Source organism: Pundamilia nyererei, unplaced genomic scaffold (genome assembly GCF_000239375.1).
Source record: "Pundamilia nyererei isolate P.nyererei 1_Seehausen unplaced genomic scaffold, PunNye1.0 scaffold00023, whole genome shotgun sequence".
Lineage (NCBI taxonomy): Eukaryota > Metazoa > Chordata > Actinopteri > Cichliformes > Cichlidae > Pundamilia > Pundamilia nyererei.
Genome location: NW_005187424.1, coordinates 2,442,771 through 2,469,282, shown reverse-complemented (window position 1 = coordinate 2,469,282; position 26,512 = coordinate 2,442,771). Strand labels below are relative to the sequence as shown.

The 26,512-nt window shown below is 39.6% G+C and overlaps 1 protein-coding gene across 2 annotated transcripts in view; it reads left to right on the top strand.

Annotated features, from left to right (window-relative positions):
* Positions 1-26,132, top strand: part of rab6ba (RAB6B, member RAS oncogene family a) — a 66,577-nt gene extending 40,445 nt beyond the window's left edge. The window contains exons 3-8 of one of the 2 annotated variants that reach the window (XM_013909372.1): positions 1,448-1,501; positions 1,779-1,914; positions 5,193-5,304; positions 11,216-11,309; positions 13,144-13,210; positions 22,179-26,132. In XM_013909372.1, coding sequence (XP_013764826.1) covers positions 1,448-1,501; positions 1,779-1,914; positions 5,193-5,304; positions 11,216-11,309; positions 13,144-13,210; positions 22,179-22,243 — 528 coding nt within the window. In that variant the 3' untranslated portion in view covers positions 22,244-26,132. The remainder of the gene's footprint in view (positions 1-1,447; positions 1,502-1,778; positions 1,915-5,192; positions 5,305-11,215; positions 11,310-13,143; positions 13,211-22,178) is intronic. The other variant, XM_005727179.1, reaches the window with a different exon arrangement.
* The last annotated feature ends 380 nt before the right edge of the window (positions 26,133-26,512 follow it).

Below are 26,512 nucleotides of genomic sequence, written 5' to 3'. Positions count from 1 at the left end.
ACGTTCAAGCAACCAAGCTATCGTTTTGTTACTGTTACCTTTGTGATATCAAAATAATAAAAACTGCTCCTGAAAGAAGGCAAGCTGTGCTTTTCAGCAAGCCATGATTCACTACAGAAGTCACAATTTATTCTTCAGTGAGAGCAGCTTCAGTTTTGTGGTAAAAATGAAGAGTGGGCGTGTAAAAGCGTCTCGTAAAAACTATTAGAAAATTGTAAAACACAGTGTGAGCAGAAGACAAATATGTATTAAATATGAGGTTAAATCATATTTAGACGAGAGCAGAAACTGCTAACTTATCACAGCACTGGAAAGCTATACATCCAATCCATAGATTATCCTGCTACTATGATTTACTTCTACATAGAGCACAGACTTAATCAAACTATGAGATATCCTGTGGTACTGATGCTCAAATCTTTCTGAAGGAAAAAAGACATTTTGACAATTGGGGTGAGATTTAAAATTCATTTGGTTGCAGTTTCCAAAAGAGATCAAGTCCGTTTTTCAGCCCTGAACATTTCATGTAGATGTCTGCTATACTTATGAAGCTATGAGCGCTCAAGAATAATGGAAAAAATGCTGTGTGTTAAAAAGCACGACCAAGCTTCTGCCCTTTCAGGATCTGTAACTTCTGACAGATAGAAAGATAAAATTCTGCCTGACTTCAATAAATATCCTAAAGTGATTCTACATAAAAATGAGCAGATTTGATGGCGTCAGTTAGATAGTTTTTCCCAGATGAATGCCTTACTAAAATTAATGTTTTTCACAAACTTAATTGCATATCTTTAAACGAAGCCCTGCTCATAATTTTCAATGTGAAAGTTCATTTTTCAGCCCATTGAATCCACTAAAAGAACCAACCTCAGGTCTGCAGTTTAATATTGACTTCTTGGATGCAGTTTGTCTGAGCCAAAGCACCTGATGATATCATGGCAGGCAGCAAAGCAGAAAGCTGTGGGCTTGGCTGCGGAGAGTAAACATCCTTTGAAGAGGGAACACAGTGCCATCTGCCTTATGACACAATAAGGAAATGATTAGATTGCTGTTACTGTGTAAATGTATGATGAGAGCTGTGATTAAAACAACCGATCAGAGAGTAAAATAACGCAGCTGTTCTTATTATTTAAGTGAACATTTGCAGGGTGATGCTGACACACCGTGACCTTCTGCAAGTGTCTGTATTTGATGATGAATCACTAGACATTAGAAACTTGTAAGTAGTTAGAATTGAATCAGCAGTGCGATAAAACTGAACATTCACCATGTTGTGTGGATATTGATCATCCCCTACATGAGGGTGATGTGATCATGCCTGCATGAAGAGTCTGTCCCCTTCTTCACCTTTTGCATCTTTAATGTGGCTGATTCACTTCCTCGCTGTTTGCTTTTCTGAATATTTGGAGTGATGTTGATTCGTGGCTATCTTCTTTCCCTAAACCAGGCCACAATTGGAATCGACTTCCTGTCGAAAACCATGTACTTGGAAGATCGAACGGTAAGTTACAGCTGTATCATGTCACGAGAGAGATGTTAAATGTTAGTCTCCCTCAGACAGAAACTGTGTGAACTGTGATTGTGTTCAGCTGTGGAACAACGACCTGTCTGACTGCATGTAGTCCTGCTAGTTTAAATGTGTCTGCTGATCTCAGAAAATCTATCATACAGCTGTACGATCTTGGAAATGAAAGGTCTGCTTGTATAAATAATGAATGTTTGCGTGTGTGGGGGGAGCTTACTGTTTTCAGGCTCTCTGACTATCTGAATGATCTCAGCCTCCTCAGCTTTCACTCTCTGAACCCCAGGTGAGGTTGCAACTCTGGGACACAGCAGGACAAGAGCGCTTCAGGAGCCTCATCCCCAGCTATATACGGGACTCCACCGTGGCCGTGGTGGTCTACGACATCACAAGTCAGTGCAATTGCTGCTTCTTTTTTATTGATATGTCACAGTTTTAATGTTAAGCATGCAAAAGGCTGTGCAAAGGGTACCGGGATACTGTATTTTGAATGTATTTATTAAAAGGGATGGTAAAGAGAGTGATGGAGATAAGTGTAAACCTCGAAGATGTAAACAGACAGGCATGATCTTAGCCAAACTGCACATTTACAAACGTAATCCCTCGATAGGTCACATGCTACCTCTGCTTCAGCTGATTGAATGTAAACAGCACCAACAGTAACCGTTCTGAAGCCCAGTACTGCTGCATTGTCGTCCAGGAAGTGTGTGTGTTAGCCATGTTTCCATGAAGCGCATCACACTGCACCCATGTGTCTTAATCAGCACTCTGAGCTCATCAGTCTTGTTGCCTGAGGATCTCTCCTTCCCCATATGACGCTGGAACCGTTTATGTTTCCTCTTCTTAGCTCCAGCTCTGCAGCCCCGTCATCTCCTTAGTGTCTCCTCCAGGTCAACAGGTCTTGTTCCGTTTAGCGTCGCTGGTGTACTTGGCGGCATCATTTATTCCCATGTAGCTGTCTTTTGGCAAACTGGAAAAAACACAGTGAGAAAGGAAAACAGGTGCATAGAGCAACAAAGATATATTAGTTATTAAAATTTGAGATGGTGAACTCTTGATAAACTGTTCCAATATTTGCTTTTTTCCCTTTACTGACAGCAGAGTCAGACAAAACACCCACTGTGGCTTTTCAGAGGGTTAAATGTGTTTTATTATCTGCAGGCAGAAGAGCTGCAGAGTATTGAGAGGGGCCCTATATTAACTGTGCACCCTTCATACTCACAGCTCTAATCATATGATGCATTAATTCTGTACAGGTAGCTCTTTTCACAACATGGCACACAATAGCCTGTCTATGTTTATTAATTATTAACACTAATAATGCCGCAGTTACTCTGCTAAAAGGCATGCTGGGTAATGGTTAGTGGGCAGATAACATGTTGAGGCTTATGTCCTTTAATTGTTCTTACAGGGAGCTTAAATTTGCTCATAAAGTGCTCATAAAACTTTGAACTAATGCATGCTGATTGGGCCTTTAAGGATTTATGACAGGGTAGGCTCCCTTAATAGTGCCTGTTTCCAAACAATAACTCCAACAGACGTTAGGAGCGTTGTCAAAGTCCATCAGAAATGTCCAGGTGTGTAGAAGAAGAAGCTCTTTGTGGTGGTTGATGCTATCTAGAGGCTGATACTATAAAATCTCTGCTGTTTCTCACTTTCTAAAGTGGCTCATGAGGCTGTGATGTCATTAAGGTATTTTACTCCAATTAAAATAAATAAAAGTGAACCGTATCTAGTGTCTTAACTACTTTGATCAAAAAGCTTCAGAAAGCCCCTTCTGGAGTAGCTTGCCGGCACTCCCTTTGAAACAGGAAGTCCACGGAAGTTCTCCATTATATTAGAGATTGGTTTAGAGATCGCAACAAAGAACAGGTGAGGTAAAGATAACGTTACTCAAGGCTAACAGGTGTTTTTCCTGAAGACGGAATTGTTTGTAAGTCCAAGCAGAGTTTATTTGAAGCTGCACTTTATTAACACTAACCAGCCAGATGTTTAACTTCAATTGAAAACGGCAGCATTAAAAAGTGACCTCATATCGACCCGAGAAGCAAAACAGGTGGTTAAGACCTGACTCTGTGAAATCTTATTGAAGAGTAAAGTTCATTGTTTGTGTTGTCCTATTTTAATTATTCTGTGTACTGCTCACAGAAGAATGAGCTGCTCTAAACTTGCATAAAGGCCATCGGATGCTTTGGCTGGAGGACCCTGAGCTACACCTGCTGAAGTCATTCCTACTTCACATTTTGTATCTTATTTTGTAAAACAGTTGGATTTCCACAATCAGATTCTACAAATATCACGTTTCATCTCGATATTTCCCATCAAAAGTGATTGAAACAAATAGGAGCAAAATTTTTGTCACTTAGATTTCATTTCACGTTCCGATTTATCTTTCCACCCTTAACAACAACCATTTTTCTGCTTCTCCACAACATATTTCTTTCTGGTTTTGCTTCTCTTTGTACTGTGTAGCTTTATCTGGATCATGTTTTCTGTCCAAAAGAGAAAACAATTGAGACACTCAGCATGTAGGAAATTAATTTTAACCCCGCTTTATTAAAAAACACTATCCACTCCTCCTTAACCCATGTTCTCTTTAACCTTGAAAAAAACATGGAGTCTTGTCTCATCAAATTCCCAGTCCAAGAATACAACATGACCCTTTATCTACATGCTGGCCAGCATGCATACTCATTCAACCCGACAAGGTCAAAGGAATTTATTAGCAACCTTAACATGTTCCAGGGCCGGAAGTAGCTGTGTTGTATGTTGATTTATTGTATATTTCCATATACAGTACTAACCATATTCATGTGCACTTCAATACGCCCTCTACCAGCTAATATTTTTTGACCGGGAGTCATTTTTAAAACTGTAAATCTTCTTTATTAATGCAAGATTATCAGTGAGGTTCTAACTGTTACTACTGTTTTTCACAGTGAAATTACAAAATTACATATTTTCCAACACTGATGGAAAAAAAACAACAAAAGTCCAACCAAAAAGGAGAAAAATAAATAAATTCAAGACTGAAATGATAAATTTATATGAAAACAGTGGCAAATTTAATAGAAATGATTGACTAATGATAATTATTAAGTAATCAATAATTACATGGAGAAACTAGTATAACTTTGCTGAAAAAATGTCACACTGGGAGAAAAAAAACAAATCTATGAGAAATATTTTAGAAAAAAAACAGTGAATTTCCAAGAAAAACATGAAAAATTTGTGCGAAAATCATCATTTATTAGGTTTTCGTTATCAAACCTGAAAACCAAAAGTGAATTACGTTTTCGTGTTTTTGTCACCCATTCAATAGAAATACATTGTCTACCGCAAAATTTGAAAATAATCTGATATCATATTTTGTCTTGTGGATTAAAAAGAAAAATCTTTACACAGTCTGATAGTGACTCGAATTTTGCCTAGAACATTTTTTGCATTATTTTATGATAAACAACATCATAAAATGTCATACATTTTCGTAAAATGGGACACACAGCCTTATAATTTATTACAATCCTTTTTATTATACAAATAGATTTTCCTGTGGGGCACCTGTGTTGGCACTACCACGCATGTTTAAAAATCAAATCAAATGTCAGTCATTTGAGTCTGATGTTAGTTTTTTAACAGTTTTTTTTTTATATTTTAATTTTTTCAACAGATGTCAATTCTTTCCAGCAGACATCAAAATGGATCGATGATGTGAGAACGGAGCGAGGCAGTGATGTCATAATCATGCTTGTTGGCAATAAAACAGACTTGGCAGACAAGAGGTATGTCGCTCTGATCTAATGAACAGATCTTTGTTGGAGAGACTTCTAAATCTATGTGGACACCAAAACTGAAATCAAGCAAGTTTGATGCAAAAGTTAAGATTTAGATCTTGTCAGTTACATTGGTGTTCATGAATGTTGAATTATAAAGGATGATCCGGTGTATCCTCTGATAAAAGAGAATAAGCATTTTTATCAGAGGATTTACCATCATTTGGTCAGATTTGGCTAGAACCGACAACATTGTAAAGAAAAAGTAAATAACGTGCTACCGCAAATTCCCAAGAAAGCAGCCTGCTTTGATGATGGATTAGCTCTGTTTTTCTGTGGAGGGTTTCCTGGAACGCCCACATTTGGAAACCTTCCAACAGGAGAGGAGGTGACCCTGTTTGTTTACTGAGATCAGCCACAGTCTTTTGGAGTTTAAGAGTCAGAAATGTGAAAATGAATCAGTCTGCGATGTGTTCTACAGTAGCACGGATCACAGATTCTGACCTGAGATTGATGCGGTGAATATGACAGTCAGGGTTGATCTTTCCACACAGGAGTGTGGCTGCTCCTCTGCATAGGCCCATTGCAGCTGCTGCTCCATCAGTTTCAAAGTCAATAAACCATGCGGGTTGTGACGCCTTCATGCCATGGCTTTGTAACTGCAGCTGTTGTAGGATGAAAGGCGGGGCATACCTGAGGAGGTCATCAGTATGTTGCAGCCAGCTGATGTTAGATGTTGGACTGAAAAATCTTATATAAATATTTACGCCACCCCAATGAGAAATAAACTGGCTATGCTTATTACTATTATTATTAGTATTATTATTATAGTGATTATGGGGGGGGCTCCTGTATTTGGAGGACTTCCTGTCAGACAGCCTGCTTCAAAGAGGGAAAATTATTGCTTGCTTTAGTGTTTTCGTCTGTAGGGACACTTGAGCATCATGAGCTGTGTGCATGAGGGAATTCATTTTTATTCATATTCTATATGAAGCTGCAGACTGTGTCTGTGGAGGAAAGAGTAGGTGAGAAACTGCTGATGAGACGCAGTGTTTAATAAACCTGAGATTGATTTCAAGTGGGCCGGCTGAGAAAAAAAAAACAGGGTAGACGTGAGAGGACATGGAGCAGAAATATACGTTAGTGGACAGGAGAAAATAAAGAGAGAATTGAACCATAAAATTACTTTTGTCCTGGTGCAAAAATGTGTTGATGTGTATAAAATGCAGGCTGGAGATCAATTTCAGATGGTAAAAACTATGTGATGTGAAAATTGAATGAAAATGACCAGCAAGTCTATTAGAAAGTTACTGCCTTTTTCTCCGCCTTTTTTTCTGAAACCATTTAGAAGTGCAAAACATTTAACTTACCCACTACATGTTATTTATTTATGCAGAGTATGTGTTGAAATACAGACGGAGACAAAGCCTAGTGCAGCCAAGCTGTTATATCAGTTAAAATGACCAAATTGATGATATTATTATACAGTTTTTTTAAATTTTGTTTTTGTTTACATAAAAACATTTGTTGTGAGGAAGTCCAAGAAGTACATCCAGCAAACTGTGACATTACAATGTGGGCATACCTTATACCTTAGTAAAATTTTTACCCATGAGTTATCTGCCAAGCTGAAGTTTTGGTGGTTTGCTAGTCTGGAGATTTCAGGTGTGTGTGTTAACACTATGCTCTAAGAAACTGGGAAAAATGAAAGAGCTAGAACTCAGACTATAAGGGCCTCGGTTAGCATGTTCACCTCATACAAATAAATATTAATTAATTATTCTAGAGTCAAATGTGAGGCAGACTGGGTAATTAACAGGACAATGATCCCAAGCACAGCAACAAATCTCCAAGAGAATGTCATGGTGTGTCCTTGGTATGTCCTTGGTGTGACCCAGTATTTTGTATTTAATCTATATTTCTTGATTATTTGTTATTCGTGGTTATAGTTCTCTTGAGGTTATATTTTGTTGTTCTAGCTTCTAATTTCAGTCAGTGTATCTTCCCAGTGTCTCTGTGCTTTTTTTCCTGTTCCAGAGTTCATGCTTCTGTCTCAGTGTCAAGTCCGCGTCTCTGTGTTATACGTCCTGTTTTACTTTGACAGTCTTTGTCTTGTTAGGTCTGATTACTCCCAGTTGTGCTCTCCTCCTGTGTCTCATGCTGTCTGTTATTCCCTCTGTGTTCCTAACCAAATTCTAGTTCGTAATTCCTGGTTTGTTTTCGTAGTTTAAGTTTCCTAGTATTAGTTCCCTGAGTCTACATGACTCAGGGAACTACATGCTGTAGTAGGTTTTTCTACACACTGCTTCTGTATTTTGGTTTAGTTTTTGTTAAATAAATAATGTAGAATAGAATAGAATAGAATAGCCCTTTATTGTCATTGTACATGTGCAAAGAAATTGTAATTGCTCCACACCAGCTGTGCCGGAATACAATATAAAAAGTAGACAGTAGGAATAAATAGCAAATATATATATGTACATACATGTATACAAAATAAGAGAAAGGCACGTGTGTCATTTGTTGTTGCATTACTTTTACATTAATTCTAAGACCTGATAGGGACCGGCTAATTCTTTATTGTGTCCTGACGTGTAAAACCTTTGAACTGACAGAGGATGAACTTTCTTTTTTTCCCATGATTGTATGAACCACAGCCAGTTTGACTGAATGATAAATGACCTCACAGTGCTTCCCATTGTTCCCGCCACACCACTGGAAGGGTCAGTTCCTGTGGGGAAACAAAAGGCTATGAAAAGTAACAGAACTTTGGTTATAAATGGTTATAAATGACCGCTTGCTAACTGGAAGGTTGACTTTGAGCGTGGTAACGAATGAAACGTAAGAGTAGGTTTCTGTCTGTAAACATGGGTGCGAGAACTAAAACCGATCCCCTGATTTACTGATTAATTGTAAATATACTCAGGAAGTCTTTATCTTTCTTTCTCCATTTGTGAAATACAAAACTTTACTGAATGTTGGGTTTTCCTCCACAATCAAGTAATTTAAATGTTATGGCCAGCTTTATTTTAGCATGCAGTAGCAGCAACTTTGACGGCCTTAGAGAGAAATTCCCTTTGGCATGTTTGTGTCTGAACTCTCAGCCTGTCAGTAACTGTGAAGAGGAAGCAGGAAAAAATGCTGCTGATTGCAACTTTCAGAATGTGTCTCGCTGGACCTGTCAATAAAGGTTCATGGCCACAAAAACAACAGGCGAAGTAAAAAAGCTCTGGTTTGAGGTTACACTGAGACTGCGTGGGAGCTGCAGGTCTGCAGTGGTGTATACACACACATAAATTATCCCACGCAGTGTAAGAAGTATATTTATCATCTTCAGCTGGTGGAATTTCAGGTGATGTCTTTATATGTTTAATAAGCTTCAAGCTATTTTAGAAATGTGTGCCTCCAGCTAAAGTGCTTAAACTCACTGAACCTTTTTGTCTTTAATTTGATGATAATTTAGCTTCGGTGCAGTTTAGTTTTTCCTTTAATGCAGTGTGGACGTTAAAGCCTTCCAGTAAATGTTCCGTGGTATAGAAGTAAAGGCTGTTCAGTGCATTAACATCACCTCACCATCCTCTTCCAGCGTGCTTAGGTAAATCAGTAGTTCCAAGCCTGACAGCAGTTTGTTGAAATCAGTGCAGGAAATCTGAAACCCTGCAAGTTTTTAGTGCTCCAGTTTCAACCAGCAAAATCTTAATGAAACAATACTACATAGTGTCCTATCTCTTGCTTATGTGCTTGGACTTGCAACAGATGATACTCCATAATTGTTACCATTATACAATATATTACAATGCAAACAGCTTTTTGTTCAGGAAATTCACTGACAGCTGTACAGACTGTTCTCAGCCTCTTCAGGCAATTTGTGACTAACACTGAATCTTAAACATTTTCCTATGTAATATGTGCACATCATTTTTGTTAGATGACTTTTTTTTTTCCTTTCAGTTAACTAAAATCATTTTTCCACAAACAGCTTTAGTTTCTAGTTGACTACAGCGTCCATGTAGGCATAAGAAAAGCATCAATATTAGTTTGGTGGAGACATATTTTGGACTACATGTGAATGCAAGCCTTGAGCCTGCATTCTTTTTAGGCCAGCAGGGGGCGACTCCTCTGATTGCAAAACCCCCCCCTTTTTTTTTCTTTTTTTTACCTTTACAACGATTTTAAAATAAGTCATTGTTAAATTTTTGTAGATTTATTGAGGAGAAACAGAGATTCATGTGTGGTGATGTGCTGTGGTGTGATGAAATGATTATCAGGAGGAGCACCTCTCTGAGCCGGGCTCTCTTTGTGTTTGTTGCTTTGTTTATTCATGTGTGGTGGAGCTTTTCACAGTGCTTAGTGCTTAGGGGAGATAAAGTATGCAGAGTTTAGGTACCGTACATCCCCAGGAGCTCTGTATCAGAGAAATCTAGTGTGCATCATACACCAGGCAGCCTCAGCTATGCGAGGCCTGATGTGAAGACAGGAAGCAGCTCACCACATTGTTTTAGTCCCTTTTTTTTCTTCTATGTTTTTGATCCTACATGTTACCCCCAACCATGTCTTGACATGCAGACAAGAGGAGCTAGGGATCAAATCTCCAATCTTGCGACCTGATCTACCTTCTAAGCCACAGCCACGCCCTGCTGACCCTTGATGTCAGAACTGAGCTGAAAAGTTCAGCCTCATTCAACCAGTTGTCACCAAAACTGCTTATCCAATACGGGCACTGGTTCCCTGCGTGCTCTTCGAAATCCTGCACAAATGTGATTGGTCAATTTGACTCAAACTACAAGCAGAAAGCCATAAAAAAAATCCACAAAACCATCACTTATTCATTAGCCTTGCTAATGTCTTATCCACCCTGAGGCTGTTTGGTGCATGTTTTTCTCCCAGCTTCACTGTTAAACCTAAAATCCAAAAGTCTATACATATAAAAAAAAGAATCACCTGGTCTGGTAAAGTGTATTTTAATGAAAAGGGAATAATGATCAAATCAGTGCTTTTGTGAAGGGATTTGATTACTGTGAGTGACATTATTGTTGGGATAATCTGTGCCGCGAGAGAGAGCTGATGTCAGTCATTTCGATTACAACTGTAGTGCTTTTCAAGTGTGCGTGAGCGTTGCTAGGATGCCACATATCCCACATCCATCACGCACTTTTCTTTCCAACTGCTTGTCTGATGATGACTAAGGCACCATGTTGTTTAAGTTGGAAGTCAGACAAATGCATCCAGAAATAGTCCCAGAAGCTCTGGTGCAACTCTGTCAGGTGGTGTTATTATGTAAATACGTCTCTAGTGCACTGTTTTCTGTTCTCGCTGCAGGAACTTCTATTTCTATCCCCGAATCTCTTTCTTCTGCGCAAACGTGACGTTACTGAAAGAGGCAGGAAGCGGTAAAATATGAGGCTGCCGTGTTTGAAGCTTTGAAGAGATCAGTCGGATGTTTTTAACGGAGTAAACACCTAACAATGCTTTCTGTGAGGACAGACTGGTCTAGTTTTCCGGGGCCGATTTAAGCCGCTTGTCTTAACGAACCTGCTGGCTGTTGAGGCTGTGGAGTCAGCAGGATTGAGCTGATCTCTCTGTTTGTGTTAATGGACACCTGACACAGTCTCAGTTTCACAGCGAGAGCCAAACAATCGCTGCCAGATTCATTAAAATGTAATGCAAATTGGCTGTTATTAATTTCTCCCAGGACAAAGTAATTAATCACTTTCAGCACATTAGCCAAGCCTGGTGTATCCTCACAGCCTAAAATAATAAGCTGCTAATCGTGCACTTCACAGTGAGTCTCTCTGCAGCATCCATTTGTCTTTGATGAATGTTAATATGACAAAATTAGCCTTGGCTTTGTGTCCAGATAAACAGTGTATTATTATCTCCAATCTGCAGTGTTTTGATTGAAACGACTCTTCATTTACAGGCAAATCACAATCGAGGAAGGCGAACAGAGGGCTAAAGAGCTGAGCGTCATGTTCATAGAGACCAGTGCCAAGACAGGTTACAACGTCAAACAGGTGAGTGGGTTCAGAGAGAGCCTTGTGTTGAGCGTTTGCCATTTCTCCCTGTGAGTGACAGGTGCAGTCACTGAAAAGCTGCCTGGATGGAGGGCAGCTTAAAGGTGCCCCGTGGAGATTTTTGTTTACATTCACTGTGTGCGTCCCTGAGGTCTGATAAACACGCAGAAGAGACTTCCTGTCTCATAAAACGGTTTCACGGCCGATTTCTTTCTTAATACGTGATTTGCATTCAACGTGCCTTGCTGGCAGTCTTCAGGTTTCAGTATGTTGAATCCTGGATCCTTAAATAGCATCTCAGGCCTCATCGTTCCACATCTGTAGCTGCATGTGGGAGCATTTTGGCCACTGGCATGTTGGCTTTTTGGAGACAGCAGTGACCATATTATTTAGGGTGGAGTGCTGAGTTGTATGCTAAAGTTTGCTGGCTTGGTTATTAAGCTTGTTATTAAGATTGTATGGGAGCGTCACACAGACACAGATACCTGCTAATTAGTGCTCAGCAACATCCAAATAAAATCCCAGAATTTCACTCATCAAAGGTGAAGCTCCCACTTCTTGGACAGTCTGTTCAGTACAATTACCCGCACAGCAAGCCAAGTTATTTAATATAATTATTATTTGTTACCAGGCTTATGACCTGCTGTGCCTGTTCCCTTCGCTCATGTGTGAAACCACAGACATTTGTCATGTTTTTCTTTTTATTTATTTCTTCATTAAAATACTGTAAGTGGTGAGCTGGCAGTGTGACTTTTAAATAGTTAATTCTGATCGATTAACACATGAACAACAGCACAAACATGATCCAGAGATGCAGTTAGGGATTCCAGTTAGCTTAGGTGAAGCTAACTGGAAAACCGAACTGGAATATGCCTCTATTCCTGTAATACCGTGGCTGAATCATAGCAAAATTCACTTGATGAGGATGGAGTGTTTCTTCCTCCATATTTATACCCTCCATGTTTATTTTAGCTGCAGTGTGTTCACATCCAAAACAGAGAATGGTGCAATAAAGTTGTTTTTTATCGAAAAATTCATTTGTTAGCACTGTTGGTCAAAAACTCGGCCCTGCTGCTGCTACCAAGGCAAAGCTCTGCATTCATTCTCTAAATGACATTTACTTACTAACACTAATGTTTAGAAAAGATTTAGGGGTTTCAGATACAAAGAGCAGCATAGCCTGGTTCATCAAAGGTGTTTCTGTTCCTGAACAGATGATCTTTGTTGGAAACAATGACTGTCTGTGAAGTTAATAAGCAGTGAGATGAAGGGAAGCTGCACTGTGTCTGTCAGTGAATGGTGTTCCTGGCGGGCGCCTCGCTCGCCACACAGCAGCGGAGACAGAGGAGGCTATTCTTCACCTTATTTCTGGGCACTAACAGTGAAATGGCACCGCTGAACAGAGCACTGTGAGACCTGCCGAATAAAGGTCACAGTCCTGCCTTTTACAAGCTGCTGGGCTGTGCCAGCCTTACAGCAGAAGGCATTTATTTTTATTACCTATACTGGTCTATAAACATGATTTGTTATCAGGATGTAACTTGTCACAGATTGCCGACAAGATATTTGGGGTCATTTTAAAATGGTGTTATCATTTGCAAATTTGTGACTTTAGAGTAATTCGATGAAGAATCCTCCAACCTGGCCCATCACTGTCAGCTGACTTTTTTGTGTGACTTTTAAATGTAATAACAATTAATATGCTTTATTTTGTATTTACTTTTATTTTTTTACCCTAATATGCCACCACCTGAGCTAATCAGCAAATGTATTGGGATTAGATTAGACGCTAAGTGTTGTGTGACCCTGTCTTTATTCTGCTCTTGTTTTTCAGCTGTTTCGGCGTGTAGCTGCTGCCCTTCCAGGGATGGAAAGCATGCAAGAAACCAGCAAAGAAGGGAGTATCCTTTAAGCAGCAGGCACATTATTGTTGGTTTGCATGGTTCTTCTCTTACACACCAGCATCTAATGTCACTGTACCACCCACCCTTTACCGGTCGCGTCACTCGAACTGTGTTTTTGTTATTTGGTCATTGTGTGCTTTGCCCCCACTATCCCAGCAGGTGCAGTTAAAAATAAGGGAAAATACAGACAGTATAAAACACTGTTGAGTCACTTGTAGGTTTTGAACAGTCGAAAGTGTCCTTGTTAACATTTTGGCTGACAGCAGACTGCAGACACACACGAGTTCGGTCAGTAAGTAATTCGTCAATGACGTATGACTTTGTGATTTTGCGTCTGCATATGATCACAGTGGATTTTGAATCAAAGAAGATGTGTTTGAAGTGCAGACATTCAGCTTTTATTCATGAGATTTAACTAAAAATTTGCGTTAAATTATATCCATTTTTATACAATCCCCTGTTTTCAGATTAATCTAATGTTCATTCAAATACAGATATTTGTTCTACTGGTTCTTTCTCTTTGATATGAAATCTCTTTTTTTCCCAGTATTAGTAAATCTTTTATTTAAATTAGGTATTTTAGTTTTAGGGTTTTGTTTTTTTGTTTTGTTTTTACTATCAGTCACATTTGTAACAAACAGCTACCTTTTTGATTCTAGTTAACACATTTCTAATTGAAGTAGCACTAAAATGAAATTGTTCTGTGGGTTCATAACCTTGATAAACTTACATCCATTACAAAATCACATTACAGTCCTAAAACAAGGATCACATTGTGTTTCTGCACAGGCCTGAGCTTGAGGTGGTAGACCTTCATATAGTTAGCCAGTCTTCTTTTTTTTTTTTTTTTTTTTTTTTTTCCCCCATATATTAAATTATTTCGCCCGCCTTAATATAGTTATGTAGAGATTGTCTGATAGTAGATTAGATATCCCTTTATTATTTGCACTAATATAGCCTTTATAAGCATGATTAAATCTTTAATTAGACTCAGTCTGTTGTTTTAAATAATAAATTTCCAAGAATTTGGAATTAATTGTATTAGCTATTCAGCTTCTTTTTGTAATTGAATTCAAATACATTTTAAACCCTCCTAAAAAAAAAGTAATATCGCGAAAAACTGAGAAAAGAGGAAACATTCTGTTTTCATGCCATCAGTCACCGCACAGGTGGTGAACTCTATTTAATAGACGACTGCCACCCGTCTAATTAAAGTGTTTTCAGCGCGACACTCTCAGGTTTTTGTTTTTTGTTTCATCGCTGGTGCCTGACAGGCAAAGGAGGGGGCGGTCAGTCAGACACTCAGTACCTGCGGTTTTGTCTGCAGTGTCTCAGGTTTGCTCATTTAAACAGTGACAGGAGTCTCAGCCATCAGCTGCATACACCTGTCCTGACTGACACCTCATATCTGCTGCTGCCAGCCGAGCATGTCACAGCTTCACCTGTGGACGGTTTGTCGGGACCTGAAGCATTAAACCCTGGCACAGTACGCTTTTTATTCAGGAAGTCGGAGGACCGTGAATGCTGCAAAACACATGAATTTTCACAGAGTGATTACTGCATCACAGATACTTCTCCAGACTAATGAATAATAAACTTGTTTGAAAGAGTAATCTACTATTACTATGAAATAAAACACAAACGGCTAATTTATTAATTTATTTATAATTATTCTACAGAAAACAAGTGTTTACAAGTAAGAAGTCACAGCATTAACATTTAATCACCACATTATTACTTTGAAAATCAGCCTGCCTGGGATGGTCTAAGCCTGGGTGCTGGAGAGTAGAGTTTGTCTGTTAAGTAAACCTCAAATTAAGGAGTGCAGTTTTCATCTAGTCAAGCAAAACTGGACCAGAGCTTTAACCTCTTGAAATACTTGAGTGTCTTTGAGAGTTTGCCTAACCAGTCTACGGGGCTTTTGCCTTGGAGAAAGGATTTCATTGCGTCCCTTGAGGTGTCGTCTGGAGATTCCTGCATGCCTTCAACCGTAGCGAGGCCCCAGTGGGCACTGAACTGGGTCAGAGCTGCCCTTCTGTTCTTGAGCCATTCGGTGGAGGATGCTGGAATCAGTGGTCTTGCCTCGCCCCTGGCTTCACCGAGCGGTGACCTCTAACTCACACTGGGCCAGTTTGCTGTTAAGTGTGAAGCAGCTGGGATGAGAATCAGCACCGCCACGTCTAAGGTCGTGATTGAAAAGGGTGGAGTAGTCACTCTGGATTGAGGATGAGTTAAGTTGCTTCCCCAAGTGGAGGAGCCAAAGTATACTGGGGTCTTGTTCAGTTGGTGAAGCCCTTAAAAGCTCTTTTCCCTAATTTTGCCAATCAATTGTATGATATTGTGAGAACAAAGGCTGTGTTGGTTGTGGCTTTTACACATATAAACAGATAAATAAGAGGGAACCAGCCCAAGGAGATTGATAGATAAAGACCAACCAATGGGAAAATCTGCAAATATGCAAAGATTGACATTTAGCAGCAGCATACAAAGAACAATGATGTACACGATTTCCATAGCCAGTAATAAAACATAAAGCACAATGGCAGACAGCATCCAACCTCTTTAGGTATTGGCCAGGTGCATTCATAAAAAGCAGGTCACCTTCATCCAATAAAAGTCAAAAAGTTGCATGAATCAAGTGTTTTCTCACTTGGAGGGAGAAACAGGATTGATTTCTAAAAAAGTAACTTAGTTTTAGTTTTAACTAGACACAAGCCTTTGAATGTAAGTTTTAAATGACAAATTCTGATCTATAATGATCCCTAGATACTTGTAAGATGTCACCATTTCACAGAGCAGAGCGTTAAAGTGAAGCTGCTATTTACTGACTGAGAGAGGTCTAAACGGTCAGTAGTGGCCGAAAGAATAAATTGGCAGATATAGATGATGTTTTGTCCCTTAGAGATGGGGGCAAAGCTGTCCTTTAGTTCCTAATTTTGTGAATTACATATAATCGCTTTTAATGTCAAGCTGTCACTGGGTTATTTGGTATTTATTACTTTGATACTACGTGGTACTTATTGCCTTTTTATTATTTAATGATTACCCCATTGTTACCATGTTATTTATGAGCTGTAAGTGCTGCTGATTTCATGTAAGGATGATTTTCAGCATTCTGCTTTCTGTGAAAATTCACTGCATGTTTTTGTATCTGATGTTAAAGGAGACAGATGAAGCCAGTGAGACAGATTTGGCTGTAATTTTCATCAATAACCCTCAGGCAGTCTGGGTTTCTGCTTTCATTTTTACAGTTGTTACTTTATCTGATTACATTTTTATACTCAACAGTGAGGTAGACTATTTCCCACATTTCTCTTTCTATCATAGATTTTTCGGGTCAAGAAAAACTAGCAGTTTTCAACCTAAAGTCTTCAGATCCCGTTGCTTTTTCAGGCTTTGTAAAGTCATTTAAATTTCCCATCATGGCCTTTGTTCTGGGACCTCCTGTTCCTTCCATGTGCGTAAATCCCAACACAAAGTAGAACGAGCATCTGTGACAACACATATGACTTTAATTATGTCAGATGCAGCCTGAGAGGCGATGGTGGGGGGATTGTGGGTTGCAAAGTGGGATGCACGTCTGATCTTTTTTGATCTTCAGAATAAGGATGGTGATATCAAGCAGAAAAAGCCTCAAGTATTTGAGTTTTAGATTCTTGAAGATATTTCTCATCTGAAATACGTCTGCAGTTCTAAAAGCTGACGGGGAGTCGAAGGAATTTAATTTACTGGAGCTGTCACTTTGGAGGCAGGCCTGACATCACGTGGTTGTGACTTGTTGCCCCACCTTACCATGATGTGAGATACTAAGGTCACCCCGGTTGAGGTGGGAGCGGAGCTTGGGAAGGGATTTCAGGACTGCGTTATATATATGTGGCTGCTAGTTGGTGTCATAGGCCACCACATCTATTCATAGATGGCCGTTCCAGTTGGACATGGATGGCCTCCTTTACTCATCACACCATCTGCTTTCTCTGTTGATTATGTGAACATTTCCATGTTCCCCTCATCTTTAATGGCGAATCTCTATCTGAGTCTTCTTTGATTATTCTTAAAATTTGTCTAGAACATATTTCGTGTCCATCTATGACATGTTTAAATTATGGAACAGCTTAGAAAGGCACAAACTTGTCTGTATATTTATGATCTCTCAAGTCACACTGTATATCAGGACAGAAAGTAGGATTGAATAATACTGTGGTGAAGCACTGGCGAAGCAGGAGTGTCAGAGATATTCAGGTGTGCTATGTGGGGGCTGCTGTAACGTCACACTGCCATCTTCATGCAGGGATGCACTGCAGAGATCTAACGAGCTCACTTCTTTCTAAATTTCTTAAACTATGATGAGGAGGAGTGATTGCAGCATTAAAGTGTACATACAGCCACCTGATGTTTGTTTTAGATAGGCTTGAAAATGTGTGAATCATAATATAACCCATTCTGTGTCCTAAAACTGCTAGCAGAGGTAAACACGACCTGGCACCCAGCAGACAGAGCGAAGGAAACATTCTTTTAATTATGCCTAAAGCTGAGCTGCATTCACAGTTTCTGCTGCTAATGTTGTCATAGGCAACTAAGTGAGCAGTCTGTGAATATGTTCATGCAGCATTGCTCAGAGAATTTCATTACGTTTGTGCTGGTAGTGGCCATGATGTGCCCGTTCTTCTTCAAATAAATAAGAAATAATACCACACGTACTGAAAATATTTCTACTGTAAGTTTGTCATCCTGTGGAGGTAAAAGTAACCGTAGCAACCGTATGAGAAGCGTAACCTGTGGTGGAAAATGCTTTTTAAACCTAAATTCGTCAACAGAGTCAACAAACATTTTATGATGTGTTATATGAGATTTATCTGGAAATTATTTCCTGGTCCCCAAACAAATGTCCAGAGGATTTACCGTCATGTCTGCTATGCTAGCTAACAGCAGTAGAAACTGAACTTTCATAATAAGAGCCCTGGTATTGTTGTCTTGACTGGTTGTCATGGGATGAATGGTGAGGCCAGTGCAGAAATCCTGCAGAACTGCACTCTTTTCAATGGCCAGCAGAGGGCAAGTCGTGAATTCAAAAAGAATCAGGCCTGCAGCACCTTCGCTCTGGGACCACAGTAAACACTTTTATAATGAGTTTATGCTGCACAGGGAGCTGCTTAGTAAAAGCTGTACTTTGGAAAACACACTATGACTTTATATAAAAGATGGATGTAGCTTCCTAGAAAAGTATGTTTATTATATAAAATATGGTCAAAAAAGATGATAAAACAGGAAATGCCTCAGAGGTTTGCATTTGGTGTCTCTTAGGCCTCGCTAGTCGAACCCAGTTTAGTTTTTACTAAGAGTTGTTCTGGTGTTATAAACTATCTAATAGATTCGGTAAGCTAACAGCACTCTGAGGTCCTTGGATCATTTCTTTATTGCAGCCATGTTTCCTGTTTTAATGAAGCATTATGGATGTAGGGTGCGAGCGGAGTGAGGTGGTGCGGTGATGGATGACAGGTGATGACAGCAGCTTTGTGGCTCTGCTGACACTGTCACTTAATAGAGCAACTCCTCTGTTATTGCATTGTGAATGTTATTAATCTCACCGGGAGAAGGGCGCAGATAGGCTGAGACCAGGATACACGTGTGGAAACTGCTTTTATTACAGTTGGATATTTGTCTTCATATTAAAGTGGTTCATCTCCAACTTCAGATTTTTGGTTTGGATTCTTATAAAAGGTGCTTTGCATGAGTCACTGCTCCAAATAATCCTTACTTACTTAGTGTTTGAAGCCAGAGACATTAGAAGGATGACACAGCATGTCTTATTCACACGAGCACTTTTTTTCTACATCTGAGTGCTTTCTATCTAACGCTCACTCTCCGATGAATACATCAGCAGCTTTTGGGACTGGAGCACCCAAGAATTGAAACACAAATCTTCGGATTAGTAGATGACCTGCTCTACCTCCAGAACTAAAGCCACCCCGATAGATTTACATACAGAAATGTCCAACTTCTGAAAAGTATCCTAAAGTACGTGCTCAGTACTCGGTTGGGACTCTGCTGAAGTGTCACTCACGCCCAGATTGCTTTGATAGCAACCTTTAGCTCATCCATGTTTGTGGGTGTTTGTCATCGTCTCCTGTGTTCTTTGTGGGGTTCTGCAGTAGTCCTGGCACTGTGGGCAGGTGCTGGGAGAGGAAATTGGCATCCCCATTAAGCTCATTGACAGATGGAAGCATGCAGTGCTCTTAAGTCTCCTGATGGATGGCTGCTCAGTCACTGTAGACCAGTCAACACCAGCAGATGAAATGCACAAGTACTACTTTTTTTTTTTCTTGGCTAACCATATCTATAAAGTGAATTGGTTCTACTGACAGAGACGTTTGTATTGTTCGTGTATGAATCGAGCCCTTAGTGAAACTGCAATCTAGTGTAACTTTGTGTCTGTGTAACTTGTTGGGGGTGGAAGGCTTTCTAAAGCTTGCCTTCATTAGCTTTAATTGGTAATCCTGTACATGCTTCTTTTCTTTTTTTATATCCTGGAGAAAACTGAAATGAAAGTTAATTCAGGCTCAAACTTTGTAAATATTTAATCTGAGTATCCATAATTGGAACAGAAGAGATGACATATAAATAACAATTTGCTGACTCAAATGGTAAAAGGGAATGAAACAAATCAAATCAAATACTGAGTGAGCAGAATGAGCTTTAGCTTTGTGGATTTCTTTGAACAGTTTGTCCCTTGTTGCCTTTAATGGCTGGTTTTAAATTGGGGCCAGACAGGTCGTGCTGATTTATGCTGGATGTCACCTGTGCAGTGCAGCCTTCTGCTCTCTTCCTGAGAACAGCTTCCTGTCTAATCACAGCGCCTCATTACCGCTGCGGCGCTGCAGATGGGGAGAGTGAAAAAGGTTCTTGACCCAGATCGAGTGCTGGGGTCATCCATGTTTGTAAGAGAGAGAGGAAGGAAAAAAGAAATTGCATCAGACCAGGATTATTATAGTTTTTATTTTTATTTTCTTTTTTGTCCTTTAACTTGAGTTTATTCCCAGTTTCCAAAGTGGCTTTGTTGGTTTCAGTTCAGTTTTCATTGTTTGTCACTGTTGCTCGGTGTGGAGCACAGGTGTGGCTCACTGAGCTGGCGACCTTTGTGCCAGAAGGTCACAAGGGCTCGGGTTTGATTCCCTCGGCCACTTAATCTGTGTTGTTCTAGCGGATAAGCAGGCTGTGAAAATTTACCAAAAACCATAAAAACTTCAAAAAAGTTGTAGAACAGACAATAGCTTTCATTCATGGATTTAAGTTTAGAGTAACTGTCTCCATGTCGCCAGCAACAGCAACTCTTTAAGATTTAGGTGAATTTGCAGCTGATTCCAGATCGAGGAGGCTGCAGAATTTTACCGCTTTTATTTTTCCAAATTCTCCATGATAGACAGTATTTACTGCCTATATATAAACAACATCAGCACTATATTTAACAGCAATATATAGTACAACAGAAGTAGAAAGTAATGTGAACATTTCCTACAAAGCTGGTATTTTTCAATCTGATTTTAAGCTGTTAAACAGATATTTGGAGCTGCTTTGACCAATCCCAGCTAAATGTTTCAGTATACTTTAGGGACAGATGTGTCCCCACCTCTGTTCCAGGCTCACTGGTGACTCTGGGTTGGATGAGCGGTTAGGAAACAGTTTACCAGTGCCTCATTAACCACTGCTGAAACATGCACACACGCTTTTCAGGCAGCTAAAATATTCCAGTTTGATGGGGCTCATTTGGTTTGGAGATGTTGGCAGCCTCAGTTTCCAGATGGGATCCAATCCAAAGGGGAACGTTCCTGTATATGTTGCATTTAACCGCCGTCCTTGAAGTGACACATAATGACATGCAACCATTAAATATAAAAATATACACACCTGAACTGCTGCCTGGAGCAGTTTGGACTGGTATCTGTCAGCCACACTGGGATTGTTTCTTAAATCACCTGCATGGAGTATATAGGTCACAGTTTTTCAGGCCTCCTTCTTACACATGCATCATGTTCAGCAGAACAGTAATTAGTAAGTAGGAGGCTGCTGCTGCTGCATTTATCAGTAGGTCATCATACAGAAGCACTCAGTCATGGTTTACTTTTCCCTCCATAAGACAAAGGAGCTCATACTGACCGGGAAATAGACAATAACAGCTCACCGGCATTGTGGGAAAAATCATTCTGACTTACAGAAGCTACTCATTAACACGCCTTTGTGCATCAGCTTCCATTTTCAGCTGCTAACAATAGACGAGAGGTTTCCTCGATGAGCTGGGTAATGCCAGCCTCATGAACAAAACACGTTTGTCAAATCTCAAGGTTCACCGTAACACCATGACAGGTCTGCCCGTCCAAGAGCGAGTCAAATTCTTTACCGATTCTTTGACACTGAGTAACGCAGTCACATAGTTTGCCTTTTGCTTGGTTAAAAGGTAATTCTTCGTGTTGCATAAAATTTTCTTTAGGTGTCTTGGGGAACGATTTTTGGATAAAATGCATCCAAACCTCATTTGTAGGTTAATTGAAACAAAACTTGAAGCTAAAACAAGGCGTGAACAAGCATCTTAGTTAAAAAAAAATATATATATATATATATAAACCAAACTTGAAGCTGAAAATGAAAGCTGAAACAATATTGTCCACATCAAAATCTAAAATCAAATCAAAATAAAGCTGAAGGTTTCTAGTTTTTGACATTTATGACAATGAAAATAAACATTTTCATTGTCTTTTTTGGAGGACAATGAAAATAAACATTTTTTATGATTTTTAATCGTTATTATTGTTATTGTTATTATTGTTGACTCATGAAGAACATGTTCAGTAAGAATTGTTGATTGAAAGCTAAATGCAAAAAAACAGCAGCATCTAGTGGTGGACACTGGTAATGCAGGCTTTTCCTCTTTAGGTCTTCATGTTCCCAAAGGTTCCTTAATCTTCTTCTTCAGTGATTGACATCAAGTTGGACAAACCGCAGGAGCCCCCGACCACTGAGGGCGGCTGTTCCTGTTAATGCTCTGCACCCATCCTGAGGGGGAAAAAAAGAAAACATCATTTACACCACATGCTTGTTTTGTTGCTTCCTATTGGTTAACCGCAGTTGACTTTGCACGTTGCGAATCTGGCCTCCTCACCTGACGACTGGTCATCGGTTGGAGTGAGCAGTGTGTGGGTTTGGTTCGAAAGTAGCCTGGTTTTATTAACAAAACTGCCAAGTTTAAAAAAAAAAGAAAAAGAAAAGAAAAATCCTACAACTTGCTAAAAAAGGATGTTTGTGGAGGAGAGAACACCAAGTTGCTTTATGTGTACATTTTTTAAAGAGTTTCCCCAGTTTCTTTTCTATTTTTGTATTCAGGGAAATCTCTCCGGAAAAGAGTCATTCCATAAAAATCAGTCGATGCCTCCCACCTGGCCCCCTGTGCTTTTTTCTTTTAAGTGTAGAATAACATTAGTGTTTAAGTGTTAGTTTAGTGTTACAATAGCATTAGTGTTTAACACATACTATGAATATTTTCTGAGTTACAGACCCCTAAAGTACATTTTTTATTTCACCTTACTGATTTCTGTCTGTTATAAAAGTTCAGGAGATGAAAAAAGCAAATCAGTGTTAGGCTGTCAACATGATAGGATCTGTAGAGTGACAGAAATATCATTGGTATTTCTAGTAATTCAGTGGAGAAATTAAAACAAAAAAAAAAGTGAGATATGTGGCTGATCCAAATAAGTTATAGCATCTGAAATGTGACTTACATTTTGATCTTCTTGTTGTGAGTCCTCCTGTGATAACACGCTTGAATGTGGCTTATGAAACAACAGTGGTGTTGTTATGTTCTGTGAAATGGGTTAAACATGTCAGCCTATGTAAGCCTGAAAATATTCATAGTCTGAAGGTAGAACTCTGCATGACTTCAGTAAATATCTTGAAGTTACTGTACATACACAACGTGCTGACTCTGAGGGAGCCAGGTGGGAACTTTTTAAGATTTTGTTGATTTATTTTTTTGTTGTTTTTCTTTTTCTTTGTTTTCTTTTTTGTTTTTTATGGAATGACCCAACAAGCTCTGTGTATGAGAGCTGGACAAGAGACGGTAGGCTTGGATATATTTTTATGGATGCCACTGCTGTTATGGGCAAATGCAGAAATCCCCCAAACTGCAACCACTGAAAACTTGTGTAACTCCTAATAGACCTTTTTTTCCAACTTCCCCTCTGCCCATAACTCAGGTGGGATCCATAACTTGGTGTTTGAGTCATTACAGGACAAAGCGAACTTCTCGAGTATCTAATGCATGCCTAGTTTTTAAGCATAGGTACTGTTTACCCGTGTACACAAGTTTGAATATGTAAATGGTAACATTACACCCCTGACTCAATGCACTCGGATGACGACTAGTCCAAGTCTTTTTTTTTCTGTCTGTTTGTTTACGAACTGGATTTGTATACTTGACTACAGGATATGTTTTTGTCGTGTGTGTGTGTGTGCGTGCGTGTGTGTGGGTGTAAACGTGTGCTTTCTGCATCGGCAACGTTAGAATGCAGTCACATAGAGGGCCACTGACAAGTCGCATCATCCTCGCCACATTACGGCAACTTCGGGGTCACCGTTTTCACCTGTCAGCTGCTGTTGCATTGTGTGGTATCTTGGTGTTTGTGATTATGATGCACATACAGTGTACTTACTGTAAGCGAGCAGCGGAGGATCAAAGCCCTCGCCTTGGGTCACAGAGGACAGGCTAAAGTTCCCTGATGACCGGTTCTGTGTTCAAACCGACCTTTAACATTGTAAATCAGTTTCATTCCTGACAATAGACTAATTTGCACATGTAGACCTTTCAGGTTAATATGAAGTTATGAGAAGCTTCATGGTAAATGTACAGTCACTTAATTCAAAGACATTTCTGATTGTCATAGAAACTGTCGTTTCGTGTTCCCACTGAGATGAGGTTTTTTTGTTGTTGTTGTTGTTGTTTTTTATGTTTGTAGTATGAGGATCCATTTGTGCCATAATTATGTTCACACAAAGACACACTAAGCATTTGTCAGCTGTGTTTGCAATGCATGCAGTGCAAACAGGCTTCCAACAGAATCTTGAGGCAAATGATTGCAGTGATTCTGTCGAGCGTGACTGTGAAGCGACGTAAAAACTGCTGTCGGTATGATGGTGAAAAACCAACCATGGACAGACGTTGACTCTGGCTTCTCATAAAATAAAGATGCAGTCAGACTGTCTCTTATACTAATATAAGATGATCCATAGTCCAGTGATGAGGTGAGGTTGCGTCTCTTTCATTTGTTTTTTTGATCAAAGTCTAGAGCAAAGTCAACTGATGATTATTCAGTGCCAAAAGTCTGCTGAAGTTCTATAACCTCACCTGATCATTATTTTTCCATCATTTATGCTACAGAGCTGGCTTTTTAAAAGATTTTACTGTGTTACATGTCAAAATGCTCTTCCCTAACAGCTCAGACTCACTTAGTATTTAATTCAGTTCAGGCACAGCCGACTGAGCGAGAGCCCTTCGGTCAACTAGGTGTCTGTGCAGACGAAGAAAAAGTCAAAAGGTTTCCCTGGATGAAGGATCCCTAGCTTTTGTCTGGAGATCTCTTTTAATTTTTCTGCTTTGAAAGCACCCAACAGTTGGTGCTCCTTTACACGCCTGTGGCTGCAGTGCAGGTTTCAAGTTTCGAGTTTTATTGTCATATAAAGGAATGGAAAAATCATAACCAGCAATGAATGCCCTGTACTTAGAGGCACACGAGTCCGATGCCCACCCTGCAGCCGAGGTGGGTCAGCAGAGATCTGCTGCTGTTGGGCAAAAACACCCACTAGTCTGGGACTGACTCTGCTCCAGATGATGCCATGACGTCATGTGTCTTTCTATTTATTTTATCCCTTGTAATAAGTATAAATCCTATATTGGATGAGGCTCTCGTCTTTTTTAAGTGCTGCTCTGCTTGTCTCTCGTTTTTGTGAACAGACATGAAAGTTTAAAAAACGCGGCCAGTTTTTTCAAATCCGGTAAAACGAGCAGGGCGACTTTTCGGGCATGTTTTGGCCACATAGACAGCAGCCGTACAAATGTAATTTTGACACCAGTGGATCCTCATACTAGCACCTAAACTGACTGCTGCCGTTTGTATGATGCAAGGTTGCAAACGGCTCTTAAAAATGTCCAGAGTCGTAGGATTACGTGGCGGTTGTGAAGTCAGTCAGAACACTACTTTGACTTGTCTTTGAGGTGAAATCTTTCCTGCACTTTTTAAGAACATGTTTTAGATTTAGAGTGACGATGTTGATGTTTTAGAAACATGGTTAAAAAATAATAATATTTACTGTGTCTTAGAGTAGAATCAAACATGTAGGAATTGTTCACGTTCACACAAAAAAAAACCACACAAAAAAATAAATGGGGGAGCACTCTGGTGAAAGCTAGTGAACCTTTCTAACCCACATAATGAGCCAAATAATAAGACTAGTGAGAGACGGGATTGGTCAAATATGATGGGAGATCTGGACTGGAACATACTGTTTTGCAGGTTGGATTTTAAGTTTGAATCCCTCAAAATGAAAGTCTTGTAATGTTTACTCTCTTTGTGTTGCTGCCTCGTGAGGAGGGAGGTATTTATGTTTCAAATCACAGCAAAATGATTGATCATTACACACTCACACACTCGTATTTATTCCCCTTCGATATAAAAGTCCACCTTTGTTTCGTTGTTTCCTGTTAACATTTCTCCTGAAATGGACCAAGTGATGCAGCAGATGTCTTGTTGGGGGAGGCGTTGTGTGTTTGAGGATGTGGGGGGGGGGAAGCCCTGTGCTCTGGCTTTCCATTCACACTGTACAGAAATCTAGCATGTCTCTCCAAATGATTAATAAAGATGTCTTATTACCAAAGTCATGCACGGGACTTTTCTTAAATAAACTTTACTTCTTCGTTTCTTTCTTCCTTAGCTTTGGAGGACCAAAGCTGTAAAAATCCAAAATAAATGAAATAAATAAAACATTTTAATAAGATTTGTGTGGGGGTGCCTCCCAGGTGGGGGCTTTCAGGTATGTCTTACTGGAAGAGGCCCCAGGTAGGCCTACACTGGAGATAATATCCCAGAGGAGCTGAAGGAAGTGGTCGGGGAGAAGGAGATCTGAGCCTCTCTGCTTGAATCACTGCGCTCATGAACTTTATAAACGGCTGAAAATAAGATTAATTAAAAAATATAATTGCAAATACAATGTATTTATATATATTTTAAATAATTGCTACCTGATTGTATCTTTATACTA